General features: G+C 48.3%; 2 protein-coding genes and 1 long non-coding RNA gene across 9 annotated transcripts; 2 read left to right on the forward strand and 1 right to left on the reverse strand.

The window, feature by feature from the left end:
* Window positions 1-3,878: 3,878 nt before the first annotated feature.
* PORCN (porcupine O-acyltransferase) lies at window positions 3,879-15,891 on the forward strand. 4 transcript variants are annotated; one of them, XM_040469044.1, is made up of 15 exons: window positions 3,879-4,027; window positions 4,684-4,856; window positions 7,051-7,243; window positions 7,543-7,586; window positions 7,984-8,165; window positions 8,246-8,376; window positions 8,492-8,509; window positions 9,791-9,805; window positions 9,904-10,029; window positions 10,191-10,291; window positions 11,438-11,514; window positions 11,608-11,671; window positions 11,778-11,863; window positions 12,855-12,965; window positions 15,437-15,891. In XM_040469044.1, exons 2-15 carry the CDS (start codon window positions 4,721-4,723, stop codon window positions 15,536-15,538), a joined length of 1,386 nt encoding a protein of 461 aa, XP_040324978.1. In that variant the 5' UTR covers window positions 3,879-4,027; window positions 4,684-4,720; the 3' UTR covers window positions 15,539-15,891. The 4 variants fall into 4 exon arrangements, with proteins under 4 accessions (XP_040324978.1, XP_040324980.1, XP_040324982.1 ...); XM_040469046.1 differs by lacking the exon at window positions 9,791-9,805; XM_040469048.1 differs by lacking the exon at window positions 4,684-4,856.
* Window positions 15,892-16,000: 109 nt separating this feature from the next.
* LOC121026164 (uncharacterized) lies at window positions 16,001-16,865 on the reverse strand. 2 transcript variants are annotated; one of them, XR_005788281.1, is made up of 2 exons: window positions 16,751-16,865; window positions 16,001-16,575 (listed from the first exon to the last, which is right to left on the reverse strand). It is a non-coding gene; the product is annotated as an uncharacterized LOC121026164 (long non-coding RNA). The 2 variants fall into 2 exon arrangements; XR_005788280.1 differs by having other exon boundaries at window positions 16,701-16,776.
* Window positions 16,481-22,640, forward strand: EBP (EBP cholestenol delta-isomerase). 3 transcript variants are annotated; one of them, XM_040469051.1, is made up of 6 exons: window positions 16,879-17,018; window positions 17,273-17,317; window positions 17,902-18,220; window positions 20,024-20,060; window positions 20,189-20,319; window positions 20,937-22,640. In XM_040469051.1, exons 3-6 carry the CDS (start codon window positions 17,920-17,922, stop codon window positions 21,158-21,160), a joined length of 693 nt encoding a protein of 230 aa, XP_040324985.1. In that variant the 5' UTR covers window positions 16,879-17,018; window positions 17,273-17,317; window positions 17,902-17,919; the 3' UTR covers window positions 21,161-22,640. The 3 variants fall into 3 exon arrangements, with proteins under 3 accessions (XP_040324983.1, XP_040324984.1, XP_040324985.1); XM_040469049.1 differs by lacking the exons at window positions 16,879-17,018; window positions 17,273-17,317 and adding an exon at window positions 16,481-16,594; XM_040469050.1 differs by lacking the exon at window positions 17,273-17,317 and having other exon boundaries at window positions 16,875-17,018.
* The last annotated feature ends 788 nt before the right edge of the window (window positions 22,641-23,428 follow it).

Below are 23,428 nucleotides of genomic sequence, written 5' to 3' on the forward strand. Positions count from 1 at the left end.
GGTGGTGTTGATTGCACAACACTGTGAATATATTTAATGTTACTAAACTGTACACTTAAAAATGGTTAAGATGGGGGCGCCTGGGTGGCGCAGTCGGTTAGGCGTCCGACTTCAGCCAGGTCACGATCTCGGGGTCCGTGAGTTCGAGCCCCGCGTCAGGCTCTGGGCTGATGGCTCGGAGCCTGGAGCCTGTTTCAGATTCTGTGTCTCCCTCTCTCTCTGCCCCTCCCCCGTTCATGCTCTGTCTCTCTCTGTCCCAAAAATAAATAAAAACGTTGAAAAAAAATTAAAAAAAAAAGGTTAAGATGGCTGGGGCACCTGGGTGGTTCAGTGAGTTGAGCATTTGACTTCAGCTCGGGTCGTGATCTCATGGCTCGCGAGTTCGAGCCTCGCGTCAGGTTCTGTGCTGACAGCTCAGAGCCTGAAGCCTCCTTCTGATTCTGTGTCTCCCCCCCTCTCTCTCTCTGCCCTTCCCCTCTAGTGTTCTGTCTCTCTCTCTCTTTCAAAAATAAATAAACGTTAAAATTTTTTTTTAATGGTTAAGATGGTAAACTTTATTGGGGCACCTGGCCGGCTCAGTGAGACTGTTGATCTTGGGGTTGTGAGTTCAAGCCCCACTCTGGGTGTAGAGATTACTTAAAACTTAAAACAAAATTTTTTTAAAGATGGTAAACTTTGTTACATGTTTTTTATCACAATTTTAAAACTTATGCTCAGTGAAAGAAACAAGACACAAAAGATGACATATTGTATGATTTCATTTATACAAAATGTCCAGAATGAGCTAATCTACAGAGACATGAAGAGATCAATGACATTGTCTAGGACTGTCAGGGGCAGATGGGGAGTGACTGCTAACAAGCACAAGGCTTCTTTTGGGGGTGATTGAAATGTCCTAAAAATAGACTGTGGTGATTTTTACACAAGTCTATAAAATATACTAACTACCATTGCATTATACAACTAAGACAGGTGAGTTTTATGGTATGTAAATTATATCTCAATTAAGCTACTTTCATAAATAAAGATGGGGGGCACATGGGTGGCTCAGTCAGATAAGCGTCTGACTTTGGCTCAGGTCATGATCTCACCGCTTTTAAGTTCGAGCCCCGCATCAGGCTTTGTGCTGACAGCTCAGATTCGGATTCTGTGTCCCCTCTCTGTCCCTCCTCCATTCATTCTCTCTCTCTCTCTCTCTCTCTCTCTCTCTCTCTCTCTCTCTCAAAAATAAACATTAAGAACATTTTTTTAAAAAGTCAAATAACAATGAGTGCTGGTGAAGATGTGGATAAATTGGAACATTCATACTCTGCTGGTAGGAATGGAAGAAAATGTCCTCGTTCTTAGAAAATTCATATTGAAGTATTGAGTTGAAAAGGTATCACCTCTTCAACTACTATCAAATAGTTTAAAAGAACTATAGATAGATACAGATGATAGAGATTAGAGACAGAGACAGAAAGAAACAGGGAAAATATGTTGTTATTATGAGACTTGGCATTGACATTAGATTGACTTGCCAAACTAATAATGAAAAATGGGATCTCATTGCCTTAATTTGCATCTCTTTAATTATGGAGAGACTATTTAAAATGCCTCAGAAATCATAATCCATAATGACCACAAAGGCTAACTAAAAGATTTGACAAATACACCCACCCTCTACTAAGCTCCAGTGATAAAAACATAAAATACCACATCTAGTAGATGTGAAATGGTATCTAATTATTGTTTTAATTTTGCGTTTCAATGACAACTAAAGAGATTGGGTTATATTTTCATATATTATATATATTGGTCATTTCAGGGGTCTTCTACTGTAAATTACCTGAATGTCCACTGTCCATTTTCTAGTGTATTGTTTGTCTTTTTCTTACTGAGTTGTAGACATCTTTTATATGTCCTAGAGTCTAGATGCTAGTTCTTTGTCATACACATCAAAAGACTACATGGAAACAATCAAGTCTGTGAAGCTCAGGGTCACCCATAGTGAGGATCTTCCAGTTTAAATGCCAGGTCTTGCAACTAAGGGAAATATTTCTGGCATATGCTGTGGGTCATTGTTGACTCTACTTGCGTATGTTTGAAAACTGAGGGAAAAATTAAAATGGTAATTCATAGAATGTAGTCCGTATTCTGCTGTTAAGGAAAGAAAATAATGTTTGTGCATCTGGACTATTATATAATAATAATAATAATTATTATTATTATTATTATAATTATATATTTAATGAATAATTAACTGTTAAATATTTTCACTTGTAATACATGAGTATCAATCTTATGAGTTAAAACTCTAACTTTATGCTAACATTTTTTAATGTTTATTTTTTGAGGGAGAGAGAGAGAGAGAGAGCAGGGAACAGGCAGAGAGAGAAAGGAGACACAGAATCTGACGCAGGCTCCAGGCTCTGAGCTGTCAGCACAGAGTCCGCTGGGAGGATCGAACTCACAAACCCTGAGATCATGACCTGAGCTGAAGTTGGACGCATAACCTAACCGACTGAGCCACCCTGGCACCCATATGTTAACACTTTTTAAAGAGACGAGGCATACACTTCTCTTCAACTGCCATTGGTATTTCCAAGCAAAGAAGTGGTAATCCCACTCTTTTGTTCAACAGAAAGGGACATTGAAGCCCAGTGAGTGGGCATGACTTGCCCAGCTCATATTGGCAGGTATTAATCTGATTAGATCCTGTATTCCTAAGCTCCTCGGGTCATGGTGGGGTGCAGCTTGGCCTGGGCTTTCTTCTTCCTTCCAACTCATGCTAAATATGCAGTATGTACCCAATAAATGCCCCTTTGTAAAGCCCTTCATCAGCCTAAGGATAAGGACAGAGGGGAGTGTCTCGACGCTGTAGGGTAAGGGCTGTAGACAGCAGGTGCTGCATAAATCCTCAGTGTTGGTACAGATAGAACCCAATGCCAATCATTGTTGGGGGCACTGTAAGTGCTTTTTTTTTTCAACGTTTATTTATTTTTGAGACAGAGAGAGATAGAGCATGAACGGGGGAGGGTCAGAGAGAGAGGGAGACACAGAATCTGAAACAGGCTCCAGGCTCTGAGCCGTCAGCACAGAGCCCGACGCGGGGCTTGAACTCACACACCATAAGATCACGACCTGAGCTGAAGTCGGACGCTTAACCGACTGAGCCACCCAGGCGCCCCTGTAAGTGCTTTTTAAACATGCTCCCAATGGATGCTCTGTTCTAGCCTCCCAGTTGACAGGGAACACTAACTAGTTGCTGGGTTCTCCCTCAAGGCAGATGTGAGCCCAGTAGGGAATTAAGCAGGCAAATCAGTTCTCAAGGACAAGCTAAGTGCTGACAAGGAATCCCCAGGGGAAGCACAGGCGCCTAATTCGTGCCCCTAGGTGACACAGTAATTATAAACGCTTCTGGCCCATCTCTGGGGGTGGGTAGGGTTGAAGATTCCTTTAGTTCCCTCACCGGAGGGGGAAGGAGAGATCTCGATTTATTTTCCCATCTGTGAAATGGACTGTGAAGCCGGACTTGCGCTGGTGGGCAGTTTGGCCGGCTCGCGGGAGCAGGCTTTCCTTCTCCCTCCCCCATCTTTCCCATCTCAGCTTCCAAGGGTTAGGAATTTGACGATTTGAAAGTTGGTTCTCGGATCGTCAGAAGACCTCCCGAAGCGAACCTTCAAGGGGCTGCATCAGCACCAAGAGGCCGGAAAGGTGCTGGCGCCAACGTTCCGCGCGCCGACGTCCTCCAGCTCCCGAATCCTCTCAACCTCCTGCTCCCGGCTCCTCTCAACCTCCCGCTCCTCCTTCCTTCCATCCCCCGGCTCCCCTCCTCCTCCGTCCCCGCCCCTCTCCTGCCCTCTCATTGGCCGAGCTGGCCGGCCAGGCCTCCCCGGGATTTAAAGGGCCCGCTCTCCGCGCCGCCCTGGGAACCGCAGCTGGTCCCGGCCTTGCGGCCTGCGGGGGAGGCTGCCCGGAGGAGGCGGCGACGGTGGCGGCGGCGGTGCGTCCCTGGCCCCCAGGACCGCGGCTTCCTTCCTGCCAGGTAAGTCGCCAGCAGGGCGCGTGCGGCTGCCGGGCTCCCATCCTGAGCCGGCCTCCCCGCGCGGGTCTGCGGCGCACGTCCTGGGGCCCCTCTCCATCACCTTTCCCACTCCTCCAATTGCTACATCCCCTACTACCAACTCCACCTCCCCCGGGCCTGGGCAGAGCTTTGTTGGTGGCTGCAAGAGGCCAGGTGGGGGTGAGATGGGGCACGCGGGGGATACAGGACACCCCCCACATCCGTACAAGAAGAGATGCACACGGCTCCCAAGTGTCACAGGATCTCCCTCTCTGCCCTCCACACAGAATGACTCTACCTTAGAAACCAGGGAGCCCCCTGCCCCCATTTGCTATGTGGGCCTAGAATGTACACCATTTAATTACCATCGGACCTGGACTGTTCACAGCAATGGAGAAACACATTCACCACAGGTCATGGGTTGTGTGTGTACACCCAGGGAACGCACACACACACACACACACACACACACACACACACACAGTTGGTGGCACAGCCTGATGTACCCGACATTCACACCCTCCCCCAGTCCCCGGGTACCATGTCTCTCCGTGAAGGGCCCCAGACTGAAATCTGAATGTTCAAGTCCATCTTGAACATGATACATCCTGGCTCCTTCTATGTCCCCACTTTGACAGGTCTATCCATCTGTCCATCCATCCGTGGGGGTCAGCAATGGCCACCTTCAGCCGCCAGGAATTTTTCCAGCAGCTGCTGCAGGGCTGTCTCCTGCCCACTGCCCAGCAGGGCCTTGACCAGATCTGGCTGCTCCTTGCCATCTGCCTCGCCTGCCGCCTCCTCTGGAGGCTTGGTAAGTGCTTGCCACACCATGTGCCACCATGCCAGGCCATATCACACATATCCCATTCATCCATACCAAGCCACATCTTACCCTGCTACATCTTTGCCACACCAAGCCATACTCCAACATGTCTAGCCCCTTGCATCCCACCAGCCCAAGTACCATTCCGCCACACCACGTCCTTAATGCTCAGCCACCCCATGCCACACCACGCCAAGCCACATCCTGCCATGGCAAGCCAGGTTTTTCAGTACGCCTGGGTTCTGGGATTCTGGAAAGCTAAGGTTCTTGAGTCTTGGGATCCTGAAATGTCTACATCCCAAGGTTATTAGCTTCTGGAATGCTGATGTCACAGAGTTATTGAGTCCCAAAGTATCATGTTGCAGGGCTTGGGCATTCTGACAAACTGAAATTCTCACATTTCAAGGCATCCAAAATGCTGGCATTCTGGATTTCTAAAATCAGGGCATGATGAGATTTCTGGATTGTAGGATTCTGGAATTGTTTCCACAACGATGGCAAGCCTATATCCAAATGATGAGGTTCCAAGTTCCCAGGGTTCCTCTTGGATGCTGAGAATTTTAGAAATCTGAGATTCAGAGATTCTATAATTTCTTTTCTTTATTTTAAGTTTATTTATTTATTTTTTTAGTAATCTCTACACCCAACATAGGGCTCAAACTCATGACCCCGAGATCAAGAGTTGCATGCTTTATTGGCCAAGCCAGCCAGGCACTCCTACTCTGCTTTCTTTCTTGTATTAAAAATTTTTTTTAATGTTTATTTATCTTTGAGAGACAGAGTGCAAGTGGATGAGGGGCAGAGAGAGAGGGAGACACAGAACTTGAAGCAGGCTCCAGGCTCTGAGCCATCAGCACAGAGCCCGATGTGGGCTCAAACTCACAAGCCGTGAGATTGTGACCTGAGCTGAAGCTGGATGCTTAACCGACTGAGCCACCCAGGCACTCCTTCTTTTTTCTTTTATTTTAAATGGATGTTTTGTTTTTTCCCAGGTTCATCATTTTGAAATATTTCAAAGTTACCGAAAAGTTAAGGTGAAAGAATGTCATGGGCAACCATAATATGCATTTCCAGATTCTCCAAACGTCAACATCTTGACACATTAGCTCTATCTGCCTATCTATCTATCTACCTATGATCTTCCTGAATCATATGAAGAACGTGCTGACACTACACCCAAATCCTTCAATGTGTGTCCCCCAAGAACATCTTCCCCCAACAACTGCACCCTCACCCATCATCTCTCAAGAAATTTAATCTGGATGCAGTAATAGTATCCGACATAAATTGATATTCAAATTTTTCAGAGTTCCCAAAATGTCCTTTATATATGTTTCTTTTCTTTAGTTTCTTAAACATTAAAAAAATTAATGTTTATTTTATTTTTGAGAGCAGGGGAGGGGCAGAGAGAGAGGGGTGGGGAGACACAGAATCCTAAACAGGCTCTAGGCTCTGAGCTGTCAGCACAGAGCCTGACACAGGGCTCAAACTCATGAACTGCAAGATCATGACCTGAGCTGAAGTCAGCACTTAACCAACTGAGCCACCCTAAACTTTTTTAACAGAGAGAGTGCATGCGCATGAGCTGGGGAAGGGCAGAGGGAGAGGGAGAGAGAGAATCTTAAGCAGGCTCCACACCTAGTGTGGAGCCTGATGTGGGGCTTTATCTCACGAGTTGCAAGATCATGACCTGAGCTGAAATCAAGAATCAGACGCTTAACCAATTGAGCCACCCAGGCACCCCTGTTTCTTTTCTTTAAACCCAGGCCCTACCACCTATCCAGCTCCCCAACACCCAACACCAGCTCTGGGCCTCCTGCAATCTCACCCCATTCCAACCTCTAGGCCTTTGCCCATGCTGTGCCCTCTGCCTGGGTTGCCCTCCCTTCCCTACCAGGCCATTTAACTTCCTTTTTTTTTTTTTTAACTTTATTTATATATTTTAAGAGAGACAGACAGACAGCGTGAACAGGGCAGGGGCAGGGGCAGACAGAGAGCGAGAGAGAGAATCCCAAGTCAGCTCTGCACTGTCAGCGCAGAGCCCAATGTGGGGCTCGAACTGATGAAGCGTAAGATCATGACCTGAGCCGAAACCAAGAGTCGGACACTTAACCAACTGAGCCACCCAGGCAGCCCCCAACTTCCCTTTCTTGTTCTCTTTCTCTCTCTCTCACACCTGAAGGGTTGCCATCTTACCTGAAGCATGCAAGCACCGTGGCAGGTGGCTTCTTCAGCCTCTACCACTTCTTCCAGCTGCACATGGTTTGGGTCGTGCTGCTCAGCCTCCTGTGCTACCTCGTGCTGTTCCTCTGCCGACATTCCTCCCATCGTGGCGTCTTCCTCTCCGTCACCATCCTCATCTACCTACTCATGGGGTACGGGTGCGAGTCCTCATCCCCACACCATTGGCAAAAGGGCCAGTGGGGCCCCCCAGGTCACTCCGCGTGAGGTTGATCAGGATGGGGAGAGCATGGGGGGTATTCCCGGATGGGGGAGGGGGAATCTGGGAGACGTGTTCTTTCTAAAGGCTGTGCGGGACAGGCTGGGCTTGGGCTCTCCCCACTGGAGGATTATTCCTCCAGGAGATTCTGCGGGCTCGGGGAAGATAAAACCCTCTCCTTTGTGGTCTCCAAGACCATGGGAGTCATGGGCCAAGACCACCTTCTTTCCTCAGTGAGATGCACATGGTGGACACCGTGACATGGCACAAGATGCGAGGTAGGCAGCCCTGGCCCTCTCACCTGCCCCAGCCCTCCTGCTCCACTCCACATCTCCTAATTCCCCAACCCTGTCTTTCCTTCCCCACTTTTCTCCCTCATCCGCCCACCCCAGTGGACACGCAGGCCTCTGATGCCCCTCACATCTGTGTCTCTCTCTCTCCACCATGACTTCCCCCTCCCGTCTGTCTGTCCTATCTCATGTCCATGCCTGACACGTGAGGAAGGGTGTCTGCTGGTCCTGGGCCCACCTGCTCACCTGCCTCTTTGACACTGTGCCCACCTGTCCACACTTGTCCTCCTCTTTTCCTACCACCTCTCACCTGGTGCCCCCCGCCCCATCTCCCCACGCGGACCTGCTCTCTGCCTGCCCACTTGACCACGGGCGCCACACATAGGGGCCCAGATGATCGTGGCCATGAAGGCGGTGTCTCTGGGCTTCGACCTGGACCGGGGCGAGGTGGGTGCAGTGCCCTCGCCCGTGGAGTTCATGGGCTACCTCTACTTCGTGGGCACCATCGTCTTTGGGCCCTGGATATCCTTCCACAGCTACCTACAGGCTGTCCAAGGCCGCCCACTGGTGAGGTCCTGGGTAGACAGGTGGGCAGGGACTGTGGGAGCCACCACGGGGCAGTGTTCATGGAGCCTTGATCCCTACAGAGCCGCCGATGGCTGCAGAAGGTGGCCCGGAGCCTGGCGCTGGCCCTGCTGTGCCTTGTGCTGTCCACCTGTGTGGGCCCCTACCTCTTCCCATACTTCATCCCCCTTGATGGTGACCGCCTCCTTCGCAAGTGAGCACAGCCTTTGAGGCCTCTGCCCCACAGTGAGGGGGTTGGGTAGGGGCCTGGGGTCTCCCCAGCTCTGAGCCTGTCTCTTAATGCTTCTATCTGTCTTCTGTTACTACAGCAAGAAACGCAAAGCCAGGTAAATGAGAGCAGGTGCTGAGGGCGAGCGGGGCTGACCGGGGGGTGGGGGCACAGTCTGTGACCGCTTTGTTCTTTAATCTGAGGCTATCTGACCATCTATCCCGTGACTAGACATAGACTGAATGCCTGTAGCTCTTGTGTGACCAAGATTGGCTCTGTGACTTTGTATGACTGACATCGTACCACATAACTGGGTCTGGCTATCCATCTGTTCCACCGTTAGGAACAAGTTATGCAACCACAATGGGGAGCGACAAGTATGTGTTGGTGGGTGATGCTGACCTGTCTGTGACTCTAGCTAGGGGCGTATATGTTGTTTGCCTATCAGCCGCTCACTCACTGTGTGAGACTGGTGTTCTGGCTGTCTAGCTGTGCCATTGTCAATGATGAGCTGTGTGCCTGTCTTTGGAGAAGATGAAGCTGGGTTGACTGGAACTCTGGCTGGGGGTGGGTCTGGCTGTAGCATGCTGTTTGCCTGTCTGTGATGGATTCCACTGGTGAGTCAGCCTTCTCTGGCTGCCTGGTGTCGTCTAGCTGAGGGATTGTGACTGACCGTGCGCCTGTGCCTGGCTGCAGGACCGTCCATCCACCTGTGGTGTGACTGTAGGATTTAATCCAACTGTTTGATTGTATGACCCTGTCTCCCACTCACTCGCTGCTGATGGTGTCTCATGCTGGATGAGGCTCCCAAAGGTGGAGTGCCTCGCCCAGTGTCACCTAGCTAAGCCGCCAGGCATCATGCGCAGGAATGATTCCAGACCCTACGCTTTTTCCAGGATGCTGTCTGTTTCTCACCGTGTCTGACTGTACAACGGATGGGATGACTGTCTTGAGTGTAGTATCATGTACATGTGCATAGCAGGGTGCTTGGTGGTGTCTGTGCCTAAATAAAGGGCTTCGGTGTATCTTATGGTGACTGAGTCAGACTAGGGAGCTATGAGGCTGGGAGTCTGATGGTATTTGTGTCCGGCCACATGGCTGTGTCAGTGTGTAGCGTGGTGAGGTCAAGTCTCCGACAGTGGCTGGGTCTAGATGTCTGGCCTTGTGAGACTGTAGGGCTGTGTCCTATTATAGGGCAGCTCACACATCTGTTTGAGGCACGTGAAACGAACTGACGGTGTGCAGATGCGTGTGACTGTCACAGTGCCCCTCTTCTGCCACCATGTTTCTGTCTTGTCTTGTCTTGTCTTGTCTGCAAACAACTCAGGCCAGCCTCCAGGGCCTCTCTGACTCTCTTTCCTTTCTTCTCTGCTGCCTTCCTGACCCCTGGGGGCCCTAGGGGCACCATGGTAAGGTGAGTCTACAGAGTGGGGCTGGGGATGCTGACACATGGCGGGGTATCATGCTGGTGCCTAGGAATGATCCCTCTCTCCCCTGCCCCTTTCTCCCCAGGTGGCTGCGAGCCTACGAGAGTGCTGTCTCCTTCCACTTCAGCAACTATTTTGTGGGCTTTCTGTCCGAGGCCACGGCCACGTTGGCAGGGGCTGGCTTCACCGAGGAGAAGGATCACCTGGAATGGTGGGGAGGGCTGGGGGGGGCCCCCTCTCCCACAGGGTGCTGCCTAGAGGAGCCGCAGGGAGGGGGAGGGTGCTCCCAGGGGAGGGAACAGCCAAGACAGAGGTGTGGAGGTCAGCTGGTGTGAGACACCACATGAATTTGCATGTCTCTTTTGCCCACAGGGACCTGACGGTGTCCAAGCCACTGAACGTGGAGCTGCCCCGGTCCATGGTGGAAGTTGTTACAAGCTGGAACTTGCCAATGTCTTACTGGCTAAATAACTGTGAGTCACCAAGTCACCACTCCAAGAGTTGAGAGTCCCCAACCCAGGCCCTTCCCCACATTCATATAACAAACATTTACTGAGAACCTATTGTGTGCTAGGCACTGAAGATACTGCAGGGACCAGGGGGGAGAAAAACCAAAATCTCTGCCCCTGTGGCGGTGGCAGTTTTGTGGGGAGAGCAGACAGCAAGAGAAAAAAATACATATTTCAAGTGGTGACAAGTACTATGGTAAAAAAAAAAAAATGAAGCAAGTAAAGATAATCTGGGAGTGTTGGCACGAGTGTGTGTGTGTGTGTGTGTGTGTGTGTGTGTGTGTTGGAGGGGGTTTTGCAATTTTAAATAAATTAGCCAGAGCAAGCCCCCCTGAGGAGGTGACATTTGAGCAAACACCTGAGCAAGGTGAGAGAACAAGCGATGCAAATGTGTGAGGGAGGAGTGTAACAGATGGAAAGCGCAGCCAGTGCAAAGGCCCTGAGGTAGGAGCATACTTGGCACTTGGAGGAACAGGGAGGAAACCAGTGCAGCAGGAGCAGAGTGAGTGAGGGAACCAGTGGAAGGAGGTGAGGTTAGAGAGGTGATAGGGGCCTGGTCCCCTAGGGCTTCACTGACCACAGGAAGGATTTTGGCTTTTTCTCTGGGAAGTGGAGCCAAAGCAGGGGTCTGAGCAGAGGATGGCTGAGGGCTGACTTGGGTCATAACAGGACCCTCTGGCTGCTATGAGAGCAGGTGGGAAGGGGGCAAGGGTGGAAGCAGTAAAGAGGCCATGGCAGCAGCACAAGAGAGCAATGGCGGTAGTGGCAGTGGCCATGGAGAGGAGAGGTCAGATTCTGGAAAAATTCTGAGGGTAAGTCTGACAGGATTTGCTGAGAGTTTAGTTGTGGGAATAGGGGGAGAGCAGAGCAAGGGTGATCCTAGGCTTTTACCCTGAGGAACCAAAAGAGTAGAGTTGACATCAGCTGAACTTGGGGATACCGTGGGAGGAGCAGGTTGGGAGGGAAGATCAGGCGCTAAGTTTGAGGCCATTATAAAGATTTTATCCCGGGAGCTCCAGCAGGTCATGGGTTCCTCACCTTGCCCTACGGCCCCCCAGGAAGGGCAGAGGGTATCCCAGGAGCCTCTTGACCCGCATCTCCCCCTTCCAGATGTTTTCAAGAATGCTCTTCGTCTGGGGACCTTTTCTGCCGTGCTGGTCACCTATGCAGCCAGTGCCCTCCTGCACGTGAGCAGGGCAGAGCGGGATATTGAGTGGGGGGAGCTGGGCAAGGGTGGCAGCACCTCCTCAATCCCCTCCTCACCCCTGGGGGCCCCCTAGGGTTTCAGCTTCCATTTGGCTGCGGTGCTGCTGTCCCTGGCATTTATCACTTACGTGGAACATGGTAAGCACAGAGCCCAGCCCAGCAGATGGGATGGAAGGTGGGACAGGGCTGGACCACTGTCCCCTGAGGCTAACCTGACCCCCTTATCTCCTGACATCCACCCCAGTCCTCCGGAAGCGCCTGGCTCGGATTCTCAGTGCCTGCGTCTTGTCGAAACGGTGTCCACCAAACTGTTCGCACCAGCATCGCTTGGTGAGGGTTCAGCCCAACACTCCCCCTCAAAATCGTTACATCTGTCTCCATCTTCTTTCTGTCTCAGGATGCCCAGCTTCCTCTTCTGGCACCTGAGCCATCCCCGGAACCTTGCTTTTATTCACTAGCATCCATTTCTATAACAAACATTTATCAAGCACCTGCTCTATACACACCTGGCATTTGTCCCCTCACTGAACATTTATTGAGTACCTACTGGTATCAGGCACTATTCTAGGCACTGGAGACACAATGGTGAACAAAACAGACTGAAGTGCCAGCCCTATGGGACAATTATTTTAACAGATGAGACAGTAAATTTTTTAAAAGTCAGTAGAGAATAATAGTTTCTTAGATTGTGATTCATGCCAAGGAGAAAATACATAAGAGAAACGGGAGGGGAAGTATCGAGGAGCATGAGTGGTTTTAATTTTAGATAGGGAGGTGACTTTCGAGCTCTTTAACTGAAGGAGATGAGGAAGAGAAGCATTCCAGGCAAAGAAAACAACCCGTGTAAAGGTTCTGAGATGGGAGAGAGCCTGGAATATTTGAGGAACAACAAGGAGGCTAGTGTGGCTTGAGCAGAGCGAGTGAGGTGGGGAGAGTGGTGGATCTTGTAGGTCATGGTGAGGATTTGTTTTTGTTTTTCATTTGCTTGCAATGAGAAATATGGACAACCTCAGATTTGTGTCCCACCCAGCAACTGACGTTTATCACCCTAAGCCCCCCAACTCAAGTCTCTCCATTCTTCCTCTTCTGCCTGAGTATCTCCCCCTGGATGCCCTCAGGCTAAAGTACCCTCATCCTTGGATGAGCTCCCATGGGAAGATCTGAACCATCTTTTTCCTACCCCAGGGCATGCCCTGTGCACTAGACATCCTCATTCCCGGGACCCACTGTGCCTTGCATCTCCCTGGGTTCCCCTGCCCAGGTGGGGCTGGGAGACAGCGAGTAGATCCAGCTGCCAAACATATCCATCTGTCCCCCACAGGGCCTGGGGGTGCGAGCCTTAAACCTGCTCTTTGGGGCCCTGGCCATCTTCCATCTGGCCTACCTGGGCTCCCTGTTTGATGTCGATGTGGATGACACCACAGAGGAGCAGGTGAGGTGGGGCCCTGGGCTGGAGGTTACTTAGGGTTGTGCTACCTGCTCATGGGAACCACGAGGACAAAGGTGAAGAGGCCGAGGCATGAGGACCTTGTGTCGTGCATCTCTAGCCTGTGAAGCTTGCGCTCCTCAGTCGCTCTTTCCCATTGTCCTTCTGGTTGATTCGTATTGTTGGGGCTCTCATTAGGGCGAAGTGTGCAAACTATTTTCCTTATAGAATTGATTTCACAGAGATAGAGTGCAAAATCCAAGTTTAACTTGTCAAAGAATTAATTATTTCATCATATTTTTGTTTAGGTAGAATTCGCATGGTTTCCTTCTTATTTAATTAAAAAAGTATTTTTACTCAGGTTGAGTGCGCAAAGTCTGGATTCTGCTTTAAGAATGTACATTAAAATGTATATACTATTTTCATTCATGTGGAGTATGCACATTCCAGATTTTACTCCTTTTTAAATGAAAAGCAATTTTAAAAAGACTGTTTCTTCCTATGGCTCTTGCAGGATTCAGGTGTTGCTTCTCTTTTAAATTTTTTATTTTTAATTGAAAATAAAACTTTATTTTATACTTTATTTTATTACTTTATTTTATGCTTTCTGTCATTAAAAGCAAATTTTATTTTTTTTAATTTTTTTAATATTTATTTATGTTGGGGGCGCCTGGGTGGCTCAGTCGGTTGAGCATCTGACTTCAGCTCAGCTCATGATCTCATGGCTTGTGAGTTCGAGCTCCGCGTCGGGCTCTGTGCTGACAGCTCGGAGCCTGGAGCCTGCTTCTGATTCTGTGTCTCCCTCTCTCTCTGCCCCAACCCACTCGCATTCTGCCTCTGTCTCTCTCAAAAATAAATAAACATTAAAAAAAACTTTTTTAATGTTTATTTATTTATTTTTGAGAGAGCACAAGCAGGAGAGGCACAGAGAGAGGGGGACAGAGGATCCAAAGTGGGCTCCGTGCTGACAGGCTGACAGGCTGACAGGCTGACAGCAGCAAACCTGATATGGGGCTCAAACTCATGAACCTCAAGATCATGACCTGAGCCGAAGTCAGATGCTCAACCAACTGAGCCACCCAGTTGCCCCTAAAAACAATTTTTAATTTTTATTAATGTTGGGTGCAAAATCTAGGTTTTGTTCTATTTTTATTTTTTCTTGTTTTATTTTTTAAAGTTTTTAAATTATTTAAGTAATCTCTACACCCAATGTGGGCCTCCAACTCCCAACCCCGATATCAAGAATCGCGTGCTCCTCCAACTGGGCCAGCTAGGCGCCCCTCTTGTTTTATTTTTATTAAAACATTTAAAAATAGTTCATACATATATCACAAGGCTCAAAAACCAAACAGTATTCAAGATAGTCAAGGAAAAGTCTTGCTCCTACTGTCTACGCCCTGCCCTCTTACAAGTAACTACTTTTAGTGGTTTTATTAAAATATCCTTCTAAAATGTAAGCACAAATATAAAAATATATTTTAATTCCCTTTCCCACCCCAAGTTTTGCCCTAAAGTAACTCGTGAATGATACCGTTCTGCGTGTTGCTGTTTGCACATAATTCTTGAAAATCTTCCACAAAAGTACATGGAATGTCCTCATTCATTTGTTTTCCACTGTGAGGATAGGACCCAGTGTAATTTGCCCCTTATCAGTGAACACCAGCCCTTTTCCTATTGCAAGTGGTGCTGCAGTAAGTAATACCCTCGTACCCACATGTGGATTCACAGGTATAGACAGAACTATAGGATCTAGCCTTCATAGTTACAATGGAGAAGTTACCTTTTTGCCCTCCCACCAGCATTGTGTGACCATATCTGTCGCCCTGCCAACAGGGTGCCTCTCACACTTCCTGGATATGTTTGCCAGTTTAAGAGGAGGAAGATTATGAGTGAAGCGGAGTATCTTTTCATTTGGTTAAGAGCCATTGGTTTTTTTCCTTAGTGAGAATGACATACTCCTTTGCCAGTTTTTTTTTTTTTTTTTTTTTCTTTTTGAAAGATTGATTTCTAGGAGCTCCTTGTATATTAAGGAGAGTACAGGTCAGAGAGTGGGACTGCCTTGTCTTGTTCTTAAAATAGTTTTTAGGGGCGCCTGGGTGGCGCAGTCGGTTAAGCGTCCGACTTCAGCCAGGTCACGATCTCGCGCTCCGTGAGTTCGAGCCCCGCGTCAGGCTCTGGGCTGATGGCTCGGAGCCTGGAGCCTGTTTCCGATTCTGTGTCTCCCTCTCTCTCTGCCCCTCCCCCGTTCATGCTCTGTCTCTCTCTGTCCCAAAAATAAATAAACGTTGAAAAATAATTTTTAAAGAAGAAAACATGAAAGAAAAAAAAACCCTCTTTCATATGTACCCAGTCTCTTCTCTGGGGCCTCACCTAGGGTTACCATGGAGTCACAGAAATGTCCTTGAGCAAAGGATGAGTTTTTTGGAGATCTTTTTTATTCTTGCCGAGTGGGATTGTCACCTCTTTCTCTCCCACAGGGCTACGGCATGGCATACACTGTCCACAAGTGGTCAGAGCTCAGCTGGGCCAGTCACTGGGTCACTTTTGGATGTTGGATCTTCTACCGTCTCATAGGCTGAGGCACATCTGTGGATCCTCAAAGCTCCCTCAAGACCCCTCCTCAAGATGGGGGATGAGGGAAGGCCCTATCTCTAATTCTTGATCCCTCTCCATCCTTAACCCCCCCAACACTCCTACACACACACGCAGACACACACACACACACGCTCATGTGTGCACACACATACACACACACAATTTCCATGCCTGTCTATCCCCACCCCACCACAAGGCGGGAAGGGGGTGGTCCCTGCTGGGGCCTAGGGGTGGAGGATGCTTGGGGAATCAGAGAGGGGGAGATCCAGGGCCTCCCCGCCTTCCTTCTCCCTTTTTATATACAGTTTGTTATTGTCAAATAAAAGTAGGAAAGATACAAAAGGCTCTTTCTTCACTGACCAGTGGGGAATAGAGGTGAGTGAGAAATGGGCACAGCATGGATAAAGGTTTGGAAGCTGGAAATCATGAAGAGGGAGTACATTGTGACTGGTTCGTGGTTAATTTATTATTGTTCACGATTGGATGATGAGCCTGAGGACCGCATAGCTTGATTTGAGTGGGGCCAGGACAGATTGGATAGTTGGATGTGGGCGAGTCCTGATACTTAACTGGCTGGAAAACTGAGGGATCCCTATTCTCATTGGTTGCTCTGACAAGGACAGAGAGGGGGAAAGCAAGACAGATGAAGAGTCCCTGCTTATTGGTCCTTAGGACCGAAGCTTGTGGGTTCCAATTGGAAAGGAAGGTCTGGGTTCTGATTGATTGCGCGGTCTGGGGTGCCTGCTGGCTTAGAGTTAGGAAATTCGGATTGGCTCTTCAGAGTTGGCACAGGGAGATTGAGGGTCTCCATTGCAATTGGTCAGCAAGGCTGAGGAGCTTGGGCTTTCACTGCTTCTTCTGACTTGAAGTCGGGAGAGGTAAGAATGACCGCTGAGGAGTTCTGAGCGCTGAGGTAGAGGGCAGAGGCGCAGTGTACAAATGTGATCTGCCTGTCGTATTAAGCGTCCTTGCCGGTTCGGGCATGAGGATTGAAGATTGCTCCGGGAACCGGTTGCTCTGCCTAAAAAATGAGGGCAAAGGTAAGAGAACACAAAGCAATGCTGACTCAACAGCAGATGAGGAAGATAAACACCAGGTTTCTGATATGATTGATAATGGGATAGGGAAATCGGAGCCAAGACTCACTGCAGACAGGCTTCAGCCCGAAAACGCCCACCAACCTTGGCGAGTCCCACCTTTTCACCCAACTCCTGACTCGGTCTCAACCAACAGCGAAAATGGCACCACGCATGGGGGCAGGGCCGGCGGCACACAGAGAGCTCCTATTGGTTAGGAGCGGCACTGGTCGCCTTCCCAGCCCCTCCATTGGTTAGCTCCGTAAGGCGAGGACCTGTGAGAGGATGGGTCTGAACCAGGGACTTTACTCCGCCAGCGAGCTAGCCTGGAGCCTGAGGGAGACCGCTGCGACTGCGACTGCGACTGCGACTGCGACCGCGCCGCTGGGTGAGTGTCCTCCCCCCCAGTCGGCCACTCCATCCCCTAGCTCCCAGCTGCTAAACCGCTGGCCCTCAGCGCCTGCGAGAGACCCACCCCTTTACACACACTCCCACCGCCCACCAAACGCGCCTGCGCGCGACCCTCTGCTACAGCGCGGTTGTTGGGACAACAGAAGATCTGCTTTCTCATTGGGCAGCTGGCCTACAGGCTTCAAGTTCTAATTGGTGGTCTCTGTATTTGATCCTTTTATTGATGTTTAGCACCGCGCCCAAGACCCCCGCCTTCCGCTTTCCTCTTTCTTGCAGGTTGGTACCCTTATGCGCGATTTCAGGAAGAGTCTGCCTTTCCATACACTGAACCTGAGGATTGTAGTGCTGATTAGTTTTCTCTCTTCTGTCCTGCAGTTTCCAGGACTACGGGGAGGGAATAGTTTTCTGTTGAACGATGCTAGACCCTGACCCCTGCAATGGGACTCAACCTGATCGCTGGGTCTCCCCAGCCGACTGTGACTCCTGAGGGCGAGGACCACGCCTGGCCCCTGTATCTCCCTTATCAGAGCAAGACCAATGAGAGCTGGAACCTAATCTGGTTCTTGTGTCTGCCCACCAGACTGTGACCAATGAGGGCAGGGGCTAAGCCTGGTTTCTATATCTTCTCTAGCTGACTGTGACCCCCGAGGTCCAGGATCTGACCTGGTTACTGTACCTCCCACATCTTATGGCTCCAGGAGGGCATATAGATTATTTTTAATCCAGTCTTACAGTAGATTAACTGATAATTTTAATCCATTTACATTTCTGGTGATAATAAATATTTGAATTTGATTTTATGGTCTCATGCTGTGCTTTCTATTCAAGTTTTTGTCTTTTTTTCTCCTTTATGCTTACAGACATCAACCTACAAAGACATGACCACCAATGCCAGCCCTTTGCACCCATACTGGCCTCGGCACCTGAGGCTGGACAACTTTGTGCCCAATGACTGCCCCACTTGGCATCTCCTGGCTGGCCTCTTCTCTGTCTCTGGAGTCTTGGTTGTGACCACGTGGCTGTTGTCAGGTCGTGCTGCAGTTGTCCCCCTGGGGACTTGGCGGCGACTGTCCCTGTGCTGGTTTGCAGTATGTGGGTTCATTCACCTGGTGATTGAGGGCTGGTTCAGCCTCTACCACGAAGATCTTCTTGAAGACCAAGCTTTCTTGTCCCAACTCTGTGAGTCCTGAGTTCTTTGATGTGCTGTGGGAGGGAATTTTCTGGGCAGGGATTGGCTTAGATATTTATCCAACCACCAAGTCTAACATTATTTTAAAAATTTGTTTACCTTCTTTGTTGGGGATATACTCATATGGGTCAAAAAAAAACATTTAAAGAGGTATGCAATGAAAATCTACCTTCTGTCCACCAAGTGTCCCCAATTATTAACTAATGTTTATAATTGAATATGTTTTTTCCAGGGTTTATTTACAAAAAAATTACACACATAAGCCTCAGTTTACCATTTTCAAAAGAGGGATAACAGTAATATCCAAATATATGTAAGTTGCTTAGAACAGTGTTGGCAGACAGTAGATGCCATAACTATCATCATCATCATCGTTTTTTTCCTTTTGTGTAAACAAATGGTAATATACTATAGACACCTCTGACCTTTGCTTTTTTTAACATTTTTAAAAATATTTATTTTTGAGGGGCGCCTGGGTGGCTCAGTTGGTTGGGCGTCTGACTGTATCTCAGGTCGAATCTCGCGCTCTGTGAGTTCGAGCCCCACGTCAGGCTCCGTACCCGTCACTCGGAGCCTGTTTCGATTCTGTGCCTGCCGTCTGACTCTCTCCCGTCCGTTGCCTGTGCCAAAAAAGTAAATAAAGGCTAAAAAAAAAAAATTTATTTTTGAGAGAGAGAGAGAGAGAGAGAGAGAAGGGGGAGGTGCAGAGAGAGAGGGAGACACAGAAACCAAAGCAGGCTCCAGGCTCTGAGCTGTCAGCACAGAGCCTAAAACAGGGCTTGAACTCACAAACCATGAGATCATGACCTGAGCCAAAGTTAGATGCTTACCCGACTGAGCCACCCAGGCGCCCCTGAACTTTGCTTTTTTTTAATGGGGTTACTCCTCATTGGTTCATGAAGAACTTTCAAAGCATAGATGTTACAGAATTATTTGACTTGTCCAAGTCTTTTGCTGTTATAGATAATACTCCTTTTTGGCCTCATGAATAAAAACTACTATTCTTCCATAACACTTTGATCTAGCATACACAAGATTGTGTGGAGATCTGTTTTCATTTCTCTTGTAAATATGGCAGAGAAGAATGGTAGATGTGTGTTTAACTTTATGAAAAACTGCCAAACTGTTTTTAAAAATGGCTGCACCATTTTATTTTCCCACCAGCAGTATATGGGAGTTCTAGTTCCTCCACATCCTCGCCAACACTTGGTATGGTCAGGCGTTTCTTCCATTTTAGTCCTAGTGGATGCGAGTGGTATCTCATTACTTTTCCTTAAGGACTAATGAAAGTTTGGGCACCTTTCATATATTTATTGACCATTTGGGAATCCGCTTTTGTGAAGAAACTATTATTGTCTCTTGCCTATTTTTATACTGGGTGGTCTGTCTTTTTCTTACTAATTCTCCTCCCACTCTTTCATTCACTAATCTGTTCACCTCTATGCTTGCATGCTCGCTTGCTTGTGTGCTCTCTCTCTCACTCACTCACTCACTCACTCTTACTCACTCATTGGCTACTTTACTCACTCCATCACCTACACTTAACTCCTTTCATTCCACATTTATTGAATACTAGACAATCACAGCATTACTTACTGTTCTATGTCAGGTGTGCATAAATTCTCATTATATGTATGTTAACTCTAGAATCCAGACAGCTACCCCATTTCACAAATGAGGAAACTGAGGCATAGAGAGGTTATAAAGCCCAGCTTACATGGGCCCTCATCTCTCACAAGTCTGAGTTCCTTTTCTTGCCTTTATTCTTCATGTATGCCTCTTATTTTCTTCAGGGAAAGAGTATGCCAAGGGAGACAGCCGATATATCCTGTAAGTGTTTGCCTCCATCAAGGGAAACCTGCATTGGTTTGGGGTGGTGATGAGTCAAGGAGCACTAATGGGATGCCCTGTGGGTAGAGCACAGTGATGCCAGCGTTCTCCAATCCTTTCTCCCACAGGAGTGACAACTTCACGATATGCATGGAAACCATCACAGCTTGCCTATGGGGACCACTCAGCCTGTGGGTTGTGATCGCCTTTCTCCGCCAGCAGCCCCTCCGCTTTGTCTTACAGCTCGTGGTCTCTGTAGGTGAGGAGAGGGCCCACACTGAGTGCTGGAGGGGTTGATGGGGGATCTCCAGACACAGAGGCATTCCTTCAGAGAGGGTCTCTCAACCGTGCCCATCTAGGGCTGAGTCAGACTGACTGACATATTCCTGAGGTTCTCGAACAGCCATGACGCCCTCAGTCTGTATTCTCAAGTAGGGAGGGTTCATTTCTCCTCCTCCTTCATCACAAAGTCTCTTGTGAAGGATACATGAGGTGGCCCACCATGGTGGGAAGCCCCTGGATCCTCCAGGATCAGGATTCTGAGCTCCCTTCATCTGACATTCAGTCCTCTTGGGTTCTTACATGGCTAGATTTCTTTAGTTCTGGAATCCTGATCTGTCTTGAATGAAAGCACTTTGAGCTTCCTTAAATTCTGGTGATAATGTACTCTCCTGAGTTCAGAAATGCTCAGCGTCCGATTTCTAGAATTCTCACTTTTGTAATTCCTCAAATTTTTCAGCCATATGATTTCAGAATTCTTCGCTCTCTAGATTTGGGAATCCTGAGCTCTGAGACCTTGAATGATGACTTATAAAATGCCTCAGAATAGCTTTTCCTCTTCACTTTGGTTTCCCTTTCCTCTTCTGCCCCCCACAGGTCAGATCTACGGGGATGTGCTCTATTTCCTGACAGAGCACCGGGACGGATTCCAGCACGGGGAGCTGGGCCATCCACTCTACTTCTGGTTTTACTTTGTCTTCATGAATGCTCTGTGGCTGGTGCTACCTGGAATCCTCGTGCTTGATTCTGTAAAGCAGCTCGCTCATGCCCAGAGCATGCTGGATGCCAAAGCCACAAAAGGCAAGAGCAAGCAGAACTAATATAAGCCAAGCTCAAACACTGGCTGATGAGGAACCCTCCACCAGTCAGAAGAGTCCAGTCCTTACTCCCACAGGTTGGAGGCACAAAATGAATTGATCTGGCAAATGCCTGCTGATGGGTAAGCACCAGAAGGGCCAGAGGCAGAGGCAAGAAAGGAGGTGTGTGGAGCTACTGCCAGGAAGCACTGGGACAAAGGTACAGAGGAACCTAGGCAGTCCATGATGATGGCAGTTTTTAGAATCAGGAAATAAAAGATATGGACCCTAACACTGAGAGATCTTTAATTATTAACCCCAGAGATGCCCTGTGACTGACCCCACAAACCCTTCCATCACTCATTCATTTCACAGATAACCGTTCTCTCAGCCATAGACCCCCATCATCATCACAGAGACCTCTAATTTATAACTTCACAAACCCCCTATCACTGACCCCACAGCGTTCCTTGATGGCTAATTAGATCCACGAGACACCCATTATCTCTTTGAAGAAGTAATCGTCCACTTACACCCTTGGTATTCTCTCCAGAACACACTTTCTCATCCTTTGCAATATGGACAGGCTGAGAACTTTCCAAATCTCTAAGTTCTTCAATTTATTCAACCTCTTGTCTCCTGATCAGGTACCCTACAGACATCCCATCAATAACTCCACAGATCTTTCCTCACTCACCTCAAACAATCCCCATTACTCACTCCAAAGACCCCACCATCATTCACCCCACAGACTCACCTATTTCTACCCTAAAGATCTCCATCACTCACCCCAGAGACCCCACAAAACTCACACAAGACCCATCACTCACTTCACATAACTTACCCCAACAGAACTCCAGTCGTGCACCCTACAACCCCATGACTGACCCCACAGACCCTCTCACTCTTCCCACAAATTCCCTATCATTTACCCTATAGGGTGTCATTACTTACCCTACAAAGCCCCGTAACTCACCTTGCAGAATTTATCACCTCATACCCCACAGATCCCCGATTACCCCACAGATCTTCCATCACTCACCCCACATCCTGTCATCCTACAAACCACCTATGACGTACCCACAGATACCCCTCTCCCTACAGATCTGCCCCCATCACTTCTCCCACAATTTCTCTCATTAACCTCATAGACCTTGAGTCATAAAACAAACAGGTACTTGAGGAATTTGGGGGAGATGACAAAGGATGAAAAAACTACAGATATCCGTAGACTGGCTCCTGGTGACCTGTGCAGAGCAGGACTTCAGATCAATTCCTGGTTCTACTCAAGCCTACAGTGTAGCTTTTGACAAATGCCTCAACGCTAAAGCCAGACACAGCCCACCTTTTGTCCATTGCACTTACCCTCTGTGCCACTTACTATCCCTTTGACCTTGAGCATGATTCTCCCTGACCTTCAGTGCTCTCATCTGTAAAATTCTAATAATAGTACCTCCCTCATAAGGTTTTTATGCAGATTAAATCAATTACTACATGTAGACTATCTGGAATACACTTTGTATTTGTTGAATGGAAGGATAAATAAACAGATGAAACAGAAAGTTCTCCCCAGGACTATGACAAGGAATTTTTTTTAATTTTTTTTTAACGTTTATTTATTTTTGAGACAGAGAGAGACAGAGCGTGAACGGGGGAGGGTCAGAGAGAGGGAGACACAGAATCTGAAACAGGCTCCAGGCCCTGAGCTGTCAGCACAGAGCCCAATGTGGGGCTCGAACTCACAGACCGTGAGATCATGACCTGAGCCGAAGTTGGCCACTTAACCGACTGAGCCACCCAGGCGCCCCTGACAAGGAATTTTTTTATCTCCTTGTTTCCAGCAGTATCTTTCCATCCAAGGCCCCCTCCACAACCAAGACAGACATCTGACCACATTATACCCCATTTAAAACCTGTGCATCAGTGCCCTCAGGATTAAACTCCAAAATCCAGGCTAATATTTTGTTCATCCCACCCTATGATAATTTTAACGAGAAGCATACTGAAAGTTTTTTAATTTTTTTTTTTATTTTTGAGAGAGAAAGAGAACGAGCAGGGGAGGGGCAGAGAGAGGGAGACAGAATCTGAAGCAGGCTCCAGGCTCTGAGCTGGCTCTCAAAAATTCCCCATTATTTTATACCTTCTAGAAAATTGATTATCTAATATTAATACCAAGGAAACAAAAAGATACCAAAATAAAATTGCAGACTTCCCTAAAAAATTAATGTTAAAGAGTAGCATTCATATAACACTGCAACCATAACTGAGGTCCAGGCATCTTGCAGGACTCCT

Source organism: Herpailurus yagouaroundi, unplaced genomic scaffold (genome assembly GCF_014898765.1).
Source record: "Herpailurus yagouaroundi ecotype Mexico unplaced genomic scaffold, PumYag 67793, whole genome shotgun sequence".
Lineage (NCBI taxonomy): Eukaryota > Metazoa > Chordata > Mammalia > Carnivora > Felidae > Herpailurus > Herpailurus yagouaroundi.

Coding starts and splice junctions, on each gene's coding strand:
- PORCN (XM_040469044.1), top strand. CDS start 4,721: ATGGCCACCTTCAGCCGCCAGGAATTTTTCCAGCAGCTGCTGCAGGGC. Junction 10,030..10,190: donor GAGAAGGATCACCTGGAATG/GTGGGGAGGGCT, acceptor TTTTGCCCACAG/GGACCTGACGGTGTCCAAGC. Junction 11,672..11,777: donor TATCACTTACGTGGAACATG/GTAAGCACAGAG, acceptor CATCCACCCCAG/TCCTCCGGAAGCGCCTGGCT.
- EBP (XM_040469049.1), top strand. Junction 20,061..20,188: donor GGAGACAGCCGATATATCCT/GTAAGTGTTTGC, acceptor TTTCTCCCACAG/GAGTGACAACTTCACGATAT. Junction 20,320..20,936: donor ACAGCTCGTGGTCTCTGTAG/GTGAGGAGAGGG, acceptor TGCCCCCCACAG/GTCAGATCTACGGGGATGTG.